At 40.5% G+C, this 19,428-nt stretch overlaps 1 protein-coding gene across 4 annotated transcripts in view; it reads right to left on the bottom strand.

Annotated features, from left to right (window-relative positions):
* TAF5L (TATA-box binding protein associated factor 5 like) overlaps nucleotides 1-19,428 on the bottom strand; it is a 33,205-nt gene that overhangs the window by 7,952 nt on the left and 5,825 nt on the right. For 2 of the 4 annotated variants that reach the window (XM_032242369.1, XM_032242370.1), the window contains exons 2-4: nucleotides 13,781-13,925; nucleotides 9,559-9,663; nucleotides 803-1,527 (exon numbers count right to left, since the gene is read on the bottom strand). In XM_032242369.1, coding sequence (XP_032098260.1) covers nucleotides 803-1,527; nucleotides 9,559-9,663; nucleotides 13,781-13,922 — 972 coding nt within the window. In that variant the 5' untranslated portion in view covers nucleotides 13,923-13,925. Of the gene's footprint in view, nucleotides 1-796; nucleotides 1,528-4,734; nucleotides 4,810-9,558; nucleotides 9,664-13,780; nucleotides 13,926-19,428 lie in introns of those variants that run through there. The other 2 variants (XM_032242371.1, XM_032242372.1) reach the window with 2 other exon arrangements.

Raw genomic sequence — 19,428 nt, 5'->3', positions numbered from 1 at the left:
GGTAAGACAAAAATATTTTGGCCTACAGCAGGAACACTCTGAAGACAAGTTAACTCTGTGAAGTTTAATTTCTGTCTTCCTTGGCCCACATTTTTTTCTAAGGTAGTGATTTTTGGTGACCTGAAACCCAATCTGTGCCTGCCCTTTTCAGTGACTGTCCTAAATGGTTACAAACCAAACCAGACTGAAAACTGACTGACGGGGGGAGTTGGCAACTCTACTTCCTGTGTTACTTCTCAAAGTGGGGTCTGGGAACACCCTGGGGTACATCAAGCCACAGGATATGCACTAGCCTCAGAAAGCTAATACCATCCAGTGCAGCGAGGGTGCAGGGACGCCAGTGTTCTCACTACTGCCGCTGAGACTGAAATGGCACAGCCTTCTGTGGGGAAAGTGAGATTCATTACAGTTTACAATGCAGGCCCTTCGGCTTAGTAATCCTACTTCTGATTATTTATACCAGAGCAAATGTGCACACTCGTAGTGCATATTTACTGCAAATCTCAGCTAAAGACAATATTAGCTAAAGGTCTTTCATTAGGCTTAGTGTTGTTATCCACATTTCATATAATATAAATACTGACCATTCACTAATAATGTTAATGTTGCTAAAAATTGTTTTTATGTCTTAGGTTAGGCATGTGCAGGAATTCAATGGCTGCAGGTTACATGGCATTAGTCTGGCTTTAGCTATAAGATGACGAAAACTAGCAAGTCCATTTCAACATATATCGTGTTTGGTAAGGACATTCTAAGCAAATTAGGAAAGCAGGTGCAGAGAAGAATAAAATGGTATTCATACCTCCTCCTCCAGAATATCACAAGCCAAATGGATGCGGGACACGTCTACTTGATGGGGCTCTGATTTTAACTTCTTGGATCGTAAACTCCAAAGTTTTATACAGGAGTTGTCAAACCCAGCGGCAAGTAGTTTGCTATCAGGGGAGATTTCTGCAGTGTTCAACAGCTGCTCTGTGTTATAGAAGGCATAGAAGCAGATGGTAGTGAGGGAGGGAGGCCCATCTTTGACGCGCTTAATGCTCTCCTGTAAGACCTCCAGGGCAGCCTCGTTCTGTAGAATAGGGCTGGGCATGTCAGGGGGCTCCAAGCCGTTGTTCTCACTGCGGGAGGAGCTGCCACTGGCATACAGCTGGTAATCTGTTCTCTTGGCAGGCTGCACGTCAAGATGAATATGTAAGGTGAGGACTTTGCACAGGGCAGTATTGTTGTCACTTTGGAGGTAGCGGATAAGGTAGTTGTAGCTGTCTTCTTGGAGACGGACCACGTACTTGTTATCTAGGAATGCTCGAAGCTTGAAGTTAGACAGGATGTCCTGGATGGTTTGAGTGGTCTGTAGCTGCTCAATGACATCCTTCTGGCTAGCGTTCTGCAGAAACATTCCATGGAAGCGACTATAAAAACTTTCCACTGTGCTCTTCGGACTGTTCTGGACGAGGTTGAGATGGAGGTAGACAAAGAGAGGATAGAGGAGAGGCATCACTTCGTGGCTATGCTGGGAATCAGAATCTATAATGAAAGAAAATGAGGCCTTTATAATCAGCATAATCTTACAGAATAATGTGATTCCTCCTGAGAGACCCACCAGCACATAACACTTTCTTGCCAGGACCCCATTTTTTAAAATTACTGATTGAACTATAAGCCCAACACAGGATTCTGGAATTTCAAAGGCCTTTTGATTGAATAAAGAAGAGCATGAACTCAGAAGTCTAGCAAATCAGGCCTTGAAGCTGGGCATAACCCAGGAACTTAATACCCGGAGTGATTAAGTGGCTTGCCAGAGTTCACAACAATATAGTGGCTTATACCCAGGTATTCAAGGTTTAGTATTTTTTCCCCAATACATTAGCGTTTCTTCAAATTGAGGACCTCAGATATCTGAGGGCACTTAGACATATTCTCGGATGACTGCATTCTTCACAATTTTTTTTAACTTGATAATGTAAAAAATAATTAACACAAATATATTCAGAATTATCTGGATGTCTGGTTAACAAGTAAGTATTGACAAGTGATTTTAGTGCTCTAGAATTTGTGTTTTGTGATTACGTTTGGCATCCATCATCTGAAGTAAAATCAAAGTACTTATTTTAGTGGGTTCATTAATATACCTGGCTACACAGGCTGGCGTGTCCTATGTTAACATGACAGCCTTCATCCACAATTGTCTCATCAGTGCATTCATTCTGATTTTGTTGGTTCACAAGTTAAAATTCTCTTTTGCAGTGATAATTTACAAATAAACGTTTATGTCATTAAGACTAAACTACTTACTAATTTGAGACTTTAGCACCATGAAACTGTAAGAGAATGTTATTTAAAAGGTGTACAGCTTGAATTCATGGGCTAATGATAAAAGAACAGAGGTATATTTGACACCTAAATAAGTGCTCAAGGCATGCTGTGAGAGAGCAAAGGTTTCGACGTGATTCACACACAGTGGGGAGAGAGCAGGGCCAACTGCAGGGCAGAAGCCCCCCAGTTGAGCTGAGCCCAGCCCGCATCATAGTCGCCAGTGCTATCCAGATGCCTGTTTGCAGTAGCAAGTTAGTTCTGGCAAAATCCATCCATTACATTCACTCAGTGTTATTTTCAACTTTACTGCTTTTGGGTTTTGCTTGTCCCTTATCCATACTAAGTCCGGGTTTCATAAAGAAATATAATAAGCATAAATGTTTTATATCTAGTATAATGTTTGTACATATTTAAATAAATTAAAACAAAAATGTTTAAAGTCAGCACTTATGTTCTGGAACCTCTTTTTTTGTGAAAAGGCATTATTAACATAGGGTTTAAGACTGAGGAACACTGCATCAGAGAATCTTGCTCCATAATTTGATGGTAAAAGATATCTGCATACTATCTCTGCTTAATACCCTATTTCACTTTATCACAAGGTAAATCATTCTGTATAATATTCATAATATGCATTTCAGAATAAATGTATCCTTACTCAAATACATTATTTAGAAGATGAAAAATTACAATAATTCCACTAAACTGGAAGTTAAGATAGCCACACAGTCACTTTGGGCTTCTCACACCTTTGAATCAACAGGCAAAGAAGAGAATTACGGTGTTGGCTGGGGTGACTGATCCTGACCAAGAGGAACTGGAACTACTAGACGATGGGGGTAAGTATGTCTGGCTTAAGAAGATCCCTTAGGACATCTCTGTACCCTGCCCCATGATTACAGTCGATGAAAATGACAACACTCCATACAGGACTACGAATGGCCCACACCCCTGAAGAATGAAGGTTTGGGTCACCCCACTAGGTAAAGAACCATGATCAGCTTGCTAGTTGAGCGCAAAGGGAATACAGAATGGGTAGTGGAAGAAGGCAGCCATGAGTACAGCAACTACCATGTGACCAGCTACAGAAACGAGAACTCTAATTGTTATATTTCTTATTTTGTTATGAATGTTTGGGTATGCATATCTATATATAGACATATATTAAGCAAGTATCTTTCTTTCCTTTCTTGTCCCCTTATCATATAACATTGGATTATTGGCTTTATTTTTTTGAGATGGAGTCTTGCTCCATTGCCCAGGCTGGAGTGCAGTGGTGGGATCTTGGTTCACTGCATCCTCTGCCTCCTGGGTTCAAGTGATTCCCCTGCCTCAGCCTCCTGAGTAGCTAGGATTACAGGTGTGTAACACCACGTCCAGCTAGTGTGTGTGTATACATATTCTTTTTTTGTTTTTTTTTTAAGTAGAGATGAGGTTCACCACGGTGGCCAGGTTGGTCTTGAGCTCCTGACCTCAAAATGATCTGCCCACCTAAGCCTCCCAAAGTGCTGGGATTAAGGGTGTGAGCCACCATGCCCAGCCAGACTTCATATCATAGTATTTAAGTATTATTAATTTTACCTCACAGTATCTAAATTATGGAGTCTCACAGAGAGGAGTAAACATCATCCAAGGACTTTGCATTTTCCTCCAGGGAAAAGGTTACTGTGTTTTTTGGTTGTACACAGGATAATGCTATCAGGTTAGGTGGAGTATGAACTTGTTATTCTCTTTATTTGGAGATTAAGTATGGAATAAGGAGATGCATACAGGTGCCAAATTAACAAGGGGTGGACTTATGATGGTTACTTTTACATGTCAAATTGCAGGTGTGGGGGGAGGGGGTGGACAGGGTACCTAGATATTTTAAATGTTTCTGTGAGGGATTTTGTTTTTGCTTTTGGATGAGATTAACAGGTTTAAGTCAGTAGACTTTGAGTAAAAGCAGATTACCTTCCATAAACTGGGTGGGCCTCATCCAATCAATCCATCAATCAGTTTAGGCTTTAATAGAAAAAGACTTATCTTCCCCTGGGAAGAAAGCGTTCTGCCAGCAGAGAGCCTTTGGATTTGAACTGCAACACTAACTCTTTCCTGGGTCTCCAGCCTGCTGGCCCGCCCTGATTTTGGACGTGCCACGCCTCCACAACTGCATGAGACAATTCCTTAAAGTAAACGTCTATATATTCATCTTATTGGCTCTTGGCTCTGTTTCTTTGGAGAACCGTGACTAGATTTCAGTATTTCTTTTTCTTTTGTATTTTATTGGGATGTATTTTATTGGGATGAAGGATTGTTTTCAATGCCTTAGAAATGTAATTTCAGGCTTGTTTTCTAAAATGAGAGGTGTTTTAATTGAGTAAGTTTAGAAAAAAATCTAGCTATCAACAAATAGTGATGTACTGCTTTAAAACTTACTGAAATTCACTGTTGCTTCAGCTCATAGTTTCAAAATTGCTTAACTGCTCTCTCTTGTCTGAAGAGAATAGTGTGCTGGGTATAAAACAAAACAATTGATCAATTTGGAAGAAGGTGAGATTCAGAATTCTAACTCCCATTTTTAATTTTGTTCCTTGCAATCATAACGCACTCTATATTTTACTGAAAGTGTACTTACTTAAAATATATATTTTTTCTAGCTGCAAAAGCAACAAACATATCCTTTGAAAGTACACTTTTTCTTCCTTCTATCTACCCACTGAAATGTAACGAATGCCTACCTGGTGCTGAACTCTACTGGTAGTAAATGAGAAAAAAATGGGAGTTTTTCATGGAGTTCATGGAAATTGGTAGTAAAAAGGATACTAAATTAAACAAAACTAATCCTGTCAGTCCTCATTCTCCTCTAATTCTCTTCAGATAGATCCTATCTATCGACTAGTATTTCTCTGTCCTTTATTCTGAAATCTCACACTACTTGGTCCTGCTTTTAACATCATTCCCTTTTTAGTTTCTCTTCCTCCTGTTATTCCTCAAATGCGCATTTCACTTTAAGTCTGTGCTCTTCCCACTACACCTCCTGAACAAAAGGGCCTATAGCAATAGGTGAGCTGACAGAATCTCTCATCTATGGACAACCTATGGAGGAAAAATAGATTCAGGTGGAAACAGGTTTAGATACTCTTATAAATCCTTCCCTAGTATCTTCCTTTGAGATTTTATCATTTCTTAAAACTTTAATTGCCGGGCGCGGTGGCTCAAGCCTGTAATCCCAGCACTTTGGGAGGCTGAGGCGGGTGGATCACGAGGTCAAGAGATCGAGACCATCCTGGTCAACATGGTGAAACCCCGTCTCTACTAAAAATACAAAAACATTAGCTGGGCATGGTGGTGCATGCCTGTAATCCCAGCTACTCAGGAGGTTGAGGCAGGAGAATTGCCTGAACCCAGGAGGCGGAGGTTGCAGTGAGCTGAGATCGCGCCATTGCACTCCAGCCTGGGTAACATGAGTGAAACTCCTCAAAAAAAAAAAAAAAAAAACAACAACTTTAATAAGCATCTTCATGTAGCTGATGCTGCATGTTCTTTATCACAAGTCTTTTTCTCCTAAATCCTAGCCTCAAAGTTCCCACTGCAAGCTATGCAGTAGGATGCCACTGCCATGATAAGTTAAAAAATATAAACTCTTCTCACTTAATTCTGTTCAATAAACCTTAATCTCCACTCCAGTCTCAAAGCCTGAACCATTGTCAGGAGCCATTCCTCCTTTACTCCTGAGCCTTGGAGATTCCACCTTGGTAATTTAACTATGAAATAAGGCCCCTGCCTTCCATTTCCACAATGCCATCAAATTCTGGTCCTTCCTCACTTCATTTCTCAAGATTGCTGTGCACTTTAATTAACAGGTCAGTCTCCCTGCCATTCCTCTTACCAATAATTTTACAAACTGCTTTCAAACTAATATTCATTGATCTCCAGTCTGAAAGCCCCTTTCTTAACAAAGCCTTAGTTGTTTCTGTACAGTTGTTAAGCCTGCCTTTTTTCTTATGTTATTTCCTAACCAAATCACTCCTCTTCCTCCTCCTCTTCCAATCTACTGAAACTCAACCCATCTTTTGAGTGCTGACTTGAATGCAATTCCTATATGTATATAATTCAGCAACTGATCTCATACTGGTCTGTGAAAGTGCTTCTATGATATTCAAATTTTATTTAAAAACTTTTACCTATAATCTATTTATGTTAGGACTGCTTCCAAAATAGATCAATGAGTATATCTTATACTTTATCTTGGTGCTCAGGAAATAACTGTTCATTTGATTTGGTTGACTGCTCTTCAGAGACCTGAGGTTAGAGAAAATTGTTCCAGGAGAAGCAGCCCAAAGTGATCAACATATATTAACCACCTTTAAATAATGATCTTTTAAACCAAAAGATCAAAGAATTAAATTAGAGACAAAATAACAGACAACTTTCTCAGTTCTGAAACAAAACAAGAACTTAAAGGAAATGGTTGATAGATTATAATCTTTTGAAATATAAAGTTCTGACCAAACAATCTTGTGCTAATAATTTTTAACAGTAAAGATGAGTATAATCAGTATATAAACCAAAATAATATACCTGGCCTTACACACACTTAAGAGTTATCCTAGTTTTGTTTGACCCCCATAATGGTTAGTATTTTGAAGGAAAGACTCTATATTTACTACAGTCTACAGTTGAGGAAAATGGTCAAAATATTACAGGAAATAAAGGTTACAAAGTAAAACCCTCTAGGGTGTTTATCTTATCAGTTTCATGGTTGTTGATAGAATTGTAGAGAAGAGTCTGTTTAATAGTTACAAAAATGAAAAATCATGAAGATTAAAGCTTTCGTAAATTGAGTCTATTATGTTTAAACTAAAAAGAAGGAAGTTCCATTAATTCTGCATATCATATAAACATTAAATATTCCAGTGCAGTGCTCAATTTCTAAGGATAAAAAAAGAAAAACTGAATTTATAATAAGAAGGGTTTTTTTCATTCAGAGATAAAAACGTAAAGATATTTTTTATCATTGGCATTGGTTTCTGAGGCTTTAAGTAACTCTAACTCAGTTTTTAGAAAGTTATTTTAATCAGTTAAAAAAATATGATATTTATCTCTCCATGGCAGATTTACTTCACCACACTAGGGGTGGGGAAGCTGGTAGAGAAAGAAATGTCTTGGCTGGGTGTGGTGGCTTGTGCCTATAATCCCAGCACTTTGGGAGGCCAAGATGGGAGGACTGCTTGAGGCCTGGAGTTTGAAACCAGTCTGTAAAATATAGTGAGACCCTGTCTCTACAAAAAAATAAAAACAAATTAGCCAGGTGTGATGGTGCATGCTTGTGGTCCCAGCTACTCAGGAGGCTGAGATGGGTGGATCGCTTGATGCCAGAAGGTCGAGACTGCAGTGAGCCATGATCATTGTACTGCACTCCTGCTTGGGCAACAAAGCAAGACCCTGTCTCAAAAAAAGAAAAAGAAGGAAATTATCTGGCTTCTTTGGGCCTGTCTCCTTCATTCATTCAGCCTATATTTATGTTAAGTGCTGACTACATGCCAGGGTAGATAGTGTCATAAGATATATTGATCTGGTCCCTGCCTTCACGGAGCATATAGTCTAATGAGGAAAACAGACAAAAAAGTAAATCACCGGGCCGGGCGCGGTGGCTCAAGCCTGTAATCCCAGCACTTTGGGAGGCCGAGGCAGGTGGATCACGAGGTCAAGAGATCGAGACCATCCAAGTCAACTTGGTGAAACCCTGTCTCTACCAAAAATACAAAAAATTAGCTGGGCACGGTGGTGCGTGCCTGTAATCCCAGCTACTCAGGAGGCTAAGGCAGGAGAATTGCCTGAACCCAGGAGGCGGAGGTTGCAGTGAGCCGAGATCGCGCCATTGCACTCCAGCCTGGGTAACATGAGTGAAACTCCGTCTCAAAAAAAAAAAAAAAAAAGTAAATCACCAAATGTATAATTATAATAGTGATATATTCTGACTCATGACAGTGAGATGGCTCTTGTCATGGACATGACTTATTTCCATTATGAGTGACACTTAGATGACCCTAATGACATTACATACATTTTTTTAAAATCACTGAGGCATAGTTATATAATAAAATAAGCTCATTGGCATAATTTTATTATTAAGGAATTGCAATGATTTTTGCAGTGAAGTATTAATACACTCAGTTGATTGCTAAAGTGAGTTATCCTGGTATAAATTTTTATATTCACATCCCTTTCCCACTTATCTTCTGGGCTCTTAATGGTTTTCTTCCTAACAGATGATTCAGTACCTTTTTAATTTTTTTTTAATTTTCTTTTTTTTTTAAATAGAGACAGGGTTTCACCATGCTGGCCAGGCTGATCTTGAACTCCTGACCTCAGGAGATCCACCTGCCTCGGCCTCCCAAAGTGCTGGGATTACAGGCGTGAGCCACCGCGCCCGGCCTAGTACCTTTTTTATTCTTATCTCAAGTGGTCATTCTGCCCACTCAGAAACTGGTCTAAATGACTACTTCTAGTATTTTTGCCTGTTTATTCATAAGGACTATTTACTTGCACTTTTGGAAATAAGGGGCAAAGACCATTGTGAAATGTACTATGTTATTAGTAGCGATATAATGTACATTTCAAATGTGCTGTATTTAAGGATGTTTCTCTGCATAGCTGACAGCTTTTGCTTATTCAATACAAGTCACAAGTCACTGTGTCGAAAGCCATGAATAAAACACCCAGAGCTCTGCCCTTGTAAACTTAAACCTCATGATTGAACTCTTTCAGGATTTCCAATAGACCATAAGTTTGAATGCAAGAACTGTGCTAAAAGTACCTTTGAATCCCTAATACCTAACACCAATCGTGGAAGATAGTTGGTTCTGAGGGAAATTTACAATACTCTATTTTTTTGTTTTTCTTTTTACTGCTCCTTGTGGAGCAGAGCTAACTCATAAGCAGTGTGTCCTGTGTTGGTCTGTATTACTCTGTTTCTTTCTTTCTTTTTTTTTTTTTTTTAGACAGAGTTCGCACTGTTGTCAGGGCTGGAATGCAGTCGTGTGACCTTGGCTCTTTGCAACCTCCACCTCCCAGGTTCAAGCGATTCTCCTGCCTCAGCCTACAGAGTAGCTGGGATTACAGGTGCCTGCCACCAGGCCTGGCTAATTTTTTGTATGTTTAGTAGAGACGAGGTTTCACTACGTCAGCCAGGCTGGTCTCAAACACCTGGCCTATTCTGTTTCTTAATAAGAAAAGGTTCTAGAGCTGTGTACTTACCAGTGAGAAAATTCCGCAGTCGTCCAAACTGTACTTCATATTGCTGGGGTTCTGCCTGGCAAGGGGCTGCAGACACTATGTTGGCACAACCAGATTCTGATTGCACTAAAGAGGAGAAGATACACAAGGCAGGGCAGGAAACAGAGAGATGATTATTAATCCAGTATGTGGCAGGATGGGTGGAGGAGGGTGCTGTGTGTGCATGCACAGCAACTGACATTTCAGCAGGTTTCCAAAGTATGCTGGGTCCTGGTTACATATGACAGACTGATGACACTTGTTTCTCTCCTCGCCCTCCTGAAGCCCAGTAAAATGAGGGCCAAGGAAGGAAAGGCATAAAGCACATGACAAGGTGAAAGAGAGTGGACAGGTGCATAAACTCATGAAAGATTCATCAGGAAACGTTTGAACCTATGTTCTGACATTTCACAGGTGCCTCGGTGTGGGTCCACTGTCAACCATTGTGCTGGGCACTTAGCAGGCCCTTTCAATCTAGAAATTCATGTCTTCTAGTTCTGAGAAATTTTCTTGAATCATTTTGATAATTCCTTCCTATCTTCTGAGACTCCTACAATTTCAAGGTTGGATCCCGTGAACGAATCCTTTAATTTTTTTCTCCCATTATTCCATTTCTTGTCTTTTTTGCTCACTTTCTGAAAGCCTTCCTCACCTTTCAACCCTTTTACTGATTATTTCCCCCTAGATTACTTATAATACCTAATGATCTTTTATTTCTTACTATCATGTATCTAACGGACAACTTTTTTCATTCTCAACATTTTTTTCCCAACAGGATATGATTTTTGAATCTTAAGTATTAGAAACAAGGTATTTTTGAAGTTTTCTTCTGTTTCTTTCCATCTGCCCTTCTTATGAGATGTATCTTCGAGGGTCCAATGGCCCCTGACTGACAGTGAGGCACTCCAGCATTGATGGAAACTTGGGGTGGTGAGGCTCATCCTCCAGGGTGACCAGGGTGAGCAATGCCCTAACATCACTGTTTTGGTCTTTCTTCTTGGGCAAGTTGGACTCAGCAGCGAAGGATCATTTACTTGCCTTCCTGGAGCATGTGTGCTGGCTGCAGCATTCTGGCAGATGAATTGGCATGGGGGAAACAGGGCTGAAGTCTCAATATTCAGTATGTAAACACACACTCACAGATCTCCAATCTGTGAGTTTATGCTTTCTTAAAACAAAAAACAGAAACCATTCTCCTCCTGTTTACAGGAGGAGTGGGGAACACTGGGGAAAGATGGTGACTAAAAACCAAGAGAAGCCACCTTTAACGGTGTCCTGAATGAAACATTAATGCATTTTGGACAATGGAATATGGATGGAGAAATGACGATGAACACAGCAGGACTGAGGGAGCCGTAACAGGAAACACACAGAAAGGAAAACACAGGTGAGAGAAAAGTCAACCTATGCCATGAGAAGGCAGAAATAGCCAGAAACGGAGGACCTGCTGCAAGCCCACATGCAAGGGCAGGACTCCTCCTTCTCCTTCTTCTTGCCCCCACCTTTAGTTATTCTATCACTACAACCTATGGATTCCTAAAATGTATCCTCTCCTCTCCACTCTCATGAGCACTTCCTCAACTGAGGCTGTCCTCACTTCTCACTGAACTGCACCTTCTAACTACTTTCCCTGATTCTAATCTGGGCTGGGCCATATCAGTACTGCCACTGGACTTATTTTTCTAAAATCCACATTTGAAAACTTGGATACCCTCCTCCAATTTGTTCCCTGGTAAATGTCTCATGGTTCCTTTGAAACTCAGCTTGCTCCTTGACTATTTACTGACCCCCAACTATATGTCAGGAACCACAAGACCTTTTGGGGAGGCTTTCTTGGTTTACCAGCCTAATTTGGATGATCATCTTTTCTGCTACCACTGAACCTCCTCCTTCACAGAACTTACTACCTGATACTCGTCTATAATCACTGATTTACCTGCCTCAGTTCTCAACTAGAACACTTAGCTTCTTAGAGCTAGGGTCAAATCGTAGCTATCTCTAGAACTTTTCAGCACTTGGCCTATAAGCAGAGGTTCACTAAATGTCTGCTGAATAAAGACAGATTCTTCTGATTACCTGATTGATGGAAAAATCCAGGACAGAATCTTCTGATAATCATATTTCATGTTTTTCACTTTTCCTGGCGGTTTTCCAGCAACAACACTGTCTCCTAATAATCTATCCTATCAAAACTGAGACAACTTAGATGAGCAAAGTTCTGGAAGACTGTTTAACAATGTTCATTCCTACTTTCTATCAACAACAACAAAAAATTACTGCTCTCTGGTTCCAAAGGATGCAGGGCAGCAGGAGATTTTTTAAACGGCTAGATAGCAAGTTCAGAATGAATTACTCTACAGTGGGACAGGGGCCTTGTAAATGAACTCCCCTATTTGAACAATAAGGCACTTAGTATTCTATACCAAGGCCATCATCTGGCCCTGTTTTGATCAAGGGTATCTCTCAGGCGTTTGAAGGAAAGGAAGAATGGGTGGGTCTGACCCTGAAATATGTGAATGCAGACTGCTGACTGGGCTTCTGTTCGTGTTTCAGAGGGAGTCAGGAACCACTCCCTTTGGAACATCCTCAGGTTGTTACTGTCCTAGCACTCTCTTCCTATAGCAATGTCAATGAACCTTGGGTCCTTGACTTCGAAGGTCTACGAAAAGAGGGAGCTGAGGCAACTGCTCTTACTAGGATGGAGGATGAAACCATTAAGAAATGGAACAGGTGGTGACAGATATTTGGAAGAGCACAGGAAGTCCAAGAACAAAGAAGAGAGAAGGATGTAGTCTGAGCATATAAGAAAGGGAATCGGGGCTGAGCTGCAGAAATCATTGCTAACTCCACCTCCACACACAGTCACTAAAGTAGTTTATAATAATCCTAAAGCATCCCAGCAAAATTTTTTTTCAGAATCTCTAGTAAATAAGTTGAGTAAAAGAAAGTCATTTTATGCTGGGTGCAGTGGCTCACACCTATAATGCCAGCACTTTCAGAGGCCAAGGTGGGAGGATCACTTGAGGCCAGGAGATTGTGACCAGCCAGGGCAACATGGTGAGACCCCATCTCTAACAAGAATAACAAGAACAAAAAATTAGCTAGGTGGTTATGCATGCCTGTGGTCCAAGCTATCTGGGAGGCTAAGATGGAAGGATCACTTGAGCCTGGGAGGTTGAGGCTGCAGTGAGCTGTGACTGTACCACTGCACTCCGGTCTGGGTGATAGAGTGAGACCCTGTCTCAAAAAAAAAAAAAAAAAAAAAAAAAAAAGATATATTACATAAAAACATAAACTCACAAAATAGCTAACAATTACAGTTGGCCCTCTGCATCTATGGGTTTCACATCCATGGATTTAAATGACTGCAGACTGAAAATATTTAAGGAAAAAAAATTCAGTCCCAAGAAGCAAATTTTGAATTTACCAGGTGCTAAATATTATGATGAATCCACGTGAACGAGGTAATATGTAGGTATTGTATTAGGTATTATAAGTAATCTAGAGATGATTGAAAGACTATAGAAGGATGTGTGTAGATGTAACCTACTAGGCCAAATATACCACGTATTATCAGGGACGTGAGTGTTTGTGGACTTTGGTATCCATGGAAGGGTCCTGGAACCAGTCCTTTATGGATACTGAGAGATGACTGTACTTGTCAGTCCAGATGAAGTCACCTCAAGTTTTTCTAAAATAGAATCTGATTTCAAAACAAAAACGAAAACAAATTTTAAAAACCTCAGGAGTGTGTCTACAATACTAATATTCCAACCACGGATCCTGAAGTACTAATTCACTCAACGAATCTGACTTCCACATGTGAGGCTCCATGCTGTAAGAGAGGGAATCTGTACAAGAAGGGGACAGAGGGAGATCCTGGCCCTAAGGGTCTTGAAGGTTAATTGTTTACAGAAGGAAAAAGTTGCACATATCATCAGGTACAGATAAAGTAACTGAGTTCTGAGGAAGGAAATGACTTTAGCCAGGGGAACCACAGAGGTTATTAGAAGTGACATGTGAGCATGGCTCTGAATGACTGACAGGGTCTCTGAGGCCAACATCATTCACTTAATGTAGCTCACTGAGGTTTTTGGTCTGCTCTCTGGCACTATCTTGAGAAGAAAGGAAGTATTTCCACATGGATACTGACGTGGGTTCTCCTGTTCCAGGCTCACCCCACCAGACAAGCCCCCATCATTACCCGTGAGATTGGCCGCCATCTCTTCAGCAGTCTGTGACAGCCGCAGTCCTTGTTTCAGGGGACCATCTGAGTCCACATACTGCCGGCGTTTGAGGTAGCAGGACACTGCCATCTGAATCTGCTCGGTACGCACTCGTTTCATGACCTTCGAGGGAGGCAACCACAGGACGCAGAGACATCAGGGGCTGGGGAAGCAACCCATCCAACTGCACCATTGCAGATGGATAGGATACGTGGTAGAGGAAGACCAGCCACGTCGCTAAGTGGCCCAGTAAAGATGCAAATCTAAGTTCCCTAATACCAATGTGGTATAGGCTTCCATTTTGTCTGTTTCTCCAATAACAATACAGCCAACTTCAATTACAGAAAATAGGAAAAGCATCGATAATAAAGTCCTTAGATCACCCCCCAAACTGTTTAATACCAAGATTCCAATCAGCCCCATGAAACTTTTCATTAGAGAAGCTAACAAAAAGCAAACAGGGTCAGTTTGAAATTTAGGGCCTTTGATTTCTCCTGCCTACTCTGTGAGAGAGGTGTTAATTAGCAGTGAACCAGCCAAAAAAGCAGGCAGGAGGCAGTACGAAATCAAAGACCACAGAAACTAGATAAATAGATGTTAACAAAGTATGAAGTTAACAATGGTGAAGGGGGTTGTGATATTTTTTCGTAATAGCAAGGAAAAGGCTGCCAGCTCTAAGTTGCAGATTTGCAAAATGTGTTTTCATTTTAATTGTATACTATTATTTACCTTTTTCACTCTTTATTTAAAGCACAGGTACAGAAAGGAAGCACAATACTAAGAGAATTTGTATATGTGTTAGTATATGTCTCATAAATTCCTGTAAGAAAGGAAAGTGGTAGGAAGTGACCTAAACAGAAGTAAATTATTTTTGAATAATTCAAGCTAATTTGTGGGTTCACATAAAGAAAAAGAAAAAAAGAGAGGCATTGTTTCCTTTGACTATTGAGTTTATCAAGAACAACAGAAGCCCTGAGTATTGCCACAGCCTCAAACATTACTTTGCCAGAAATAAAAAGTCCAGATGACCAATGACAGCTGGATGAATTTTGTGGGTTCACTTTTGTCATGTAAAACAAACATTCCCTTCCAGGACCAAAATATGGTGTCCATTTTGGAATGCATTTCACATACCCATACACACACAATCATCCCAACCAAAGTAACATTCTCTAAATCAAGGTTTCCCAGTTGTTTTATGTGGGAGATCTGTTTTTGATCATTTATTTGGATGTGTTTAAGTTTTCAGTTTCAGTTACATGCATTTGAATTTTCCTTTGAGAGTTCTTCCATTCTTTCTTTTTTGAGACAGTGTCTTGCTCTGTTGCCCAGGCTGGAGTACAGTGGCAAGATCTCAGCTCACTGAAACCTCCGCTTCCTGGGTTCAGGTGATTCTCCTGCCTCAGCCTCCTGAGTAGCTGGGATTACAGGCCCATGCTACCATGCCTGGCTAATTTTTCCATTTTTAGTAGAGACAGGGTTTCACCATGTTGGCCAGGCTGGTCTTGAACTCCTTACCTCAAGTGACCTGCCTGCCTTGGCCTCCCAAAGTGTTGGAATTACAGGTGTGAGCCACAATGCCCAGCCCTTCCATTCTTTTTTAAGATATAAAATTCCCCCTTTTCCAGAAATCTGTTATTTATTTATTTTCACTGTTATTTTTTTTTTTTTTTTTTTTAGTAGAGACGGGGTTTTGGTATGTTGCCCAGGGTGGTCTCAAACTCCTGGGCTCAAGCAATTCTCCCGCCTCAGTCTCCCAAAGTGTTGGGATTACAGGCATGAGCTACCACGCCTGGTGTTATTTTTCTATAAACATAAAAAAAATTATTTGTATCTAATTTTCATCCATCTGCAGTTTCTTTTAGTGTATGATATGTGGTGAATAAGCAAACAAATGTTTTGCCCAGTGACTACAGCTTACATACTGTCCCAACACCACTTGCAAATAATTATTTCCTTCTAAAGTGATTTGTGGGAGCCCTTTACAAATATACTCTGAAGACCTACTCTTCAATTCCCTACAAATTATACAACAGAACAATCTGTGAAGGCTAGAGACATACTCACAAGTATACATACGTATAAATATAAAATGTTAGGACATATATATTTTAAACTATATGCACAGAAAGATTACATTATCTGTGCATTTTATTTCTAGATTGCCAAAGAGTTAAAATATTTGTTACACAGAAGGGGTGCTAGGTCTGTGATTGTTAAAAAGAAGGAACACTGTGGTTGTGAATCAGTGACATAATGAAACACAATAATAAATTTCCATATACTGAACTCTCCTCATTATGAAATTTACCTTGGTTGGGTATGGCATATTATCCTTTCACTGTATTGATGGCTTAGGTTACTTTTTAATTGGGCTTTTTTTTAATTGCTAAAACAGGGATTCCGATACTTTGACAGCGGGGTCCCTGCTCCATTATCTGTGGCCACTGATCAGCACTACTCTATCAATGATCCTCCAACCTGGCTGTACATAAGAATCCCCTGAGAGTGTGTGAATATGTATACATCATTTCAGCTCTGCAGATTCCAGCTCAGTGTTATATTTAGAGGAAAAAAATTAAATGCACACAGAGGCTGTGACAGTACTGCCCTTTCCCAGTGTGGCCCAAAGTCAAGACAAGTCAGTCCAACCAGTGCCTCTTCCCATCACCTAACTTCAAGAGCTCCTAGTCTGCAGACATTCCCAAACAAGCCCAATTCCCTACTCTAGCTGAGACTGAAACCTTTCTGGCTTCCACACTGCCAATCTTTTGCTGATTTGGGAACGGATACACATTTTAATATATGTCCATTTGCATTCAAGTCAGATGGGACTGGATCTACCAGTTCGCCTCTGACAGGAAAAAACCCTGTGTGTGAAGGACATGAAAATGACTGATCAGGGAAACAGACCCAGCGATGTCACAGTGTCTTCAAGGTGGGACAATATACATATGTGTCTTAGGAGGAAGGGAAACGATGTGAAGTTACTAAAGAGTAAACAGAATGGAGTAAGAATGAATGATAGTCAACACGGATCATATTTAAGATTGCTAGACGCTAGTTTGTAACAATGAGTCTAACAAATGTGCTTAAATTAGCTGCCCCAAATAGCAGTTTCTCTGAGTCCAAACCACCATTTATGATAAGGGAGCTTCCCTGATGGTGGACAGTGAGCCAACTATAGGGCCATGGATCTTAAGGGCAGGAATTCTGGCAGTGACGCTCTTGCGTAACCACACTGAACTCAAATACTAGAGACACGACCCAATCAACTTAGCTGGGTTTTATTCCAGTATACACATATTTCAAGTGACATGAATAATTAATGAACCTGAGAGAAGTCGGTCCCCTCTACCCAGATTGATTTCCAGACAACTAATATCCAAAAAGGCATATGTGAAGAAAAACTCTCTTTAAACTAGACCGAAGTCTCAAGAGACTAATACATGAGATGAACACTGCAATTTTGTTACCTGCCTAGCTTTTCCTATAATTATGACATTTTTCAAACTTAAATTGGGTTTAGATATAATTATGCTTTGTTAACATTTCAGAATTTCTCATAATTTTCAATTTATATAAAATACTTAACTTTCGGAGGTAAAAACAGATGTCAAATACTCTGCTCTTCACATCACATTATTAGTATTTCTGGAAATCAAAAGAATTCTGAGAGGATGTATACCTATCTATTCTCATATATTAACAGTTGCCAGATACTTCATCAACAAAGTTGCTACAGAAAATCCCACATGATCATTTCAATATAACAACTATGCAGGGAAAACCACAGCCACACTTAACATTCAACTACAGAAATATGGGGAGGTGGAGATACACGGAACCCTGGTACACCTTAAGATGCGATCAGTGTGGAACTCTAGTCTGGTCAATCTCTTCAGTGGTTACATGCTGCATCCTACTCCTCCATCCCCACGTGAGTGGGGTGAGTGAGCCTAAGGTGACTTAGGCTCTAACGTACATGGTGGGTAGAAGAGTGCCGGGAGGTACCCTCACCCACCACGTCACAGGTTAAAGCACTACATACTTCCATGAAATGCCAAAAGAATACTACCTGTCTCCCCCATCCCTCCCCCTGCCTCAATAAGGTGGCAGCTTTGAGTAGGGGTGAGTTCAAGATAAATTCAGGCAAACTCACTACACAAACCTCAAATCAGCTCTTCAACTGAGGCTTCTGACCACTGGCCACTGTGGTTTTTTTTTTTTTTTTTTTTTTTTTTGAGTAACTATTTTTTTCCAATAGTAAATCTATGTTTAAAACAGATGAAAAAAATTATTTTTGTATTTTTGTAAGGCATCTACTAGGTACCTCAAGTTATTAGTTCTCATCACTCAACAGTAACGAAAGGGTTGTAATACTTTTCAAAAAAATCAGTCTAAGTAGGACCTAAAACTCTAGCTTTGCATTAATCATCATGATAAAGTGTATTCAATTAGCTTTGTGAAAATATAAATCACAGCCGAAAAATAAATGAACCATACTACTTTCAGTTTTAGTCATACCTCATAGAATTTAAAAATTATGATAGCCTTTCATATTCAATCTTTGCTCAGACTGACAGAAATACACTTGAACTAGAAGCTGTGTTTTTTCCCATGGTGTCCTAAGAAATAAAATGGCACATGAATAAGGTCATAGCTGTGGCTCAGGATGCAGTGAAGAATGTGGAGTTTTGGTGGGGATGGCAGCAGTGGTAGAAAGAAGGTGGAACTCATGAAATCCAGCAAACAGATGTCATGAGAAATGAATTTTCTCCAACATCAGCTGGGACCTCCACGATTTTCCAAAAGTCTTGTTTCATCAACTACTTACCCTAGAGCCTTCCACCTACGCTATTCTAAACCTTCACCCGTCTCCTCACCCAGCCAGTGGACCCTACTTCTGACCTCAGTGGGCTACTGAGACTTGGGTTCTTTAACGCTTGTCTCATCTAACTGGTCACTTTCCAGCACCACCCTTCATGATCTCTCAGCTGGATGTGATGCTGCTGAACTCACCTCCTACTTGAAACTCTTTTGGCCTCTCCCACCGCAAGCCTCTCTGGTGGCTCTTCCCTCCCATTTCTGTCTGCTGCTGCTTCTCTGCTTTCCCTACTTCATCTCACCACTTACGCAAGACTTACAGTCAGACCACCTTCCTGAACTCAGTCGATTAACAGACATTTCCACCTGCAATAACTCTTCCTTCTCCCGGTTTTCTTAGCCAGCTTAATGGTGCCATCATCCACCATTAAAGCAACAACCAAAACAAAAGAAAACAAAACACTCAAAAAGCCAGTCATGATGTTAAGATTCTGTTCTCTCCCATACTTCAAAGAGAACACTAACTCCTAAATGGGAATTCTCTCTGAACTTAAGCTCCAACTCTTGGGCTCATGATCCTCCCAGCTCAGCCTCCCAAGTAACTAGAATTACAGGTGCACGACACTATGCCTGACTCTACAAAGCACTTCTCAACTGGACTATTCCAATTTTCTTCCACCTTTAGGTCTTTCTCATATGACCCTTTGAAAAGCAGCCAGAGTACATGACAAATCTAATTATGTTACACCCAAGCCCAAATCACCCCCCAAGCCTCATGCAGGTTGTCCCCTCTTGCCAT

Source organism: Sapajus apella, unplaced genomic scaffold (assembly GCF_009761245.1).
Source record: "Sapajus apella isolate SASKATOON/1434 unplaced genomic scaffold, GSC_monkey_1.0 scaffold49, whole genome shotgun sequence".
NCBI lineage: Eukaryota > Metazoa > Chordata > Mammalia > Primates > Cebidae > Sapajus > Sapajus apella.
This window is presented reverse-complemented; position numbering and strand designations above follow the sequence as displayed.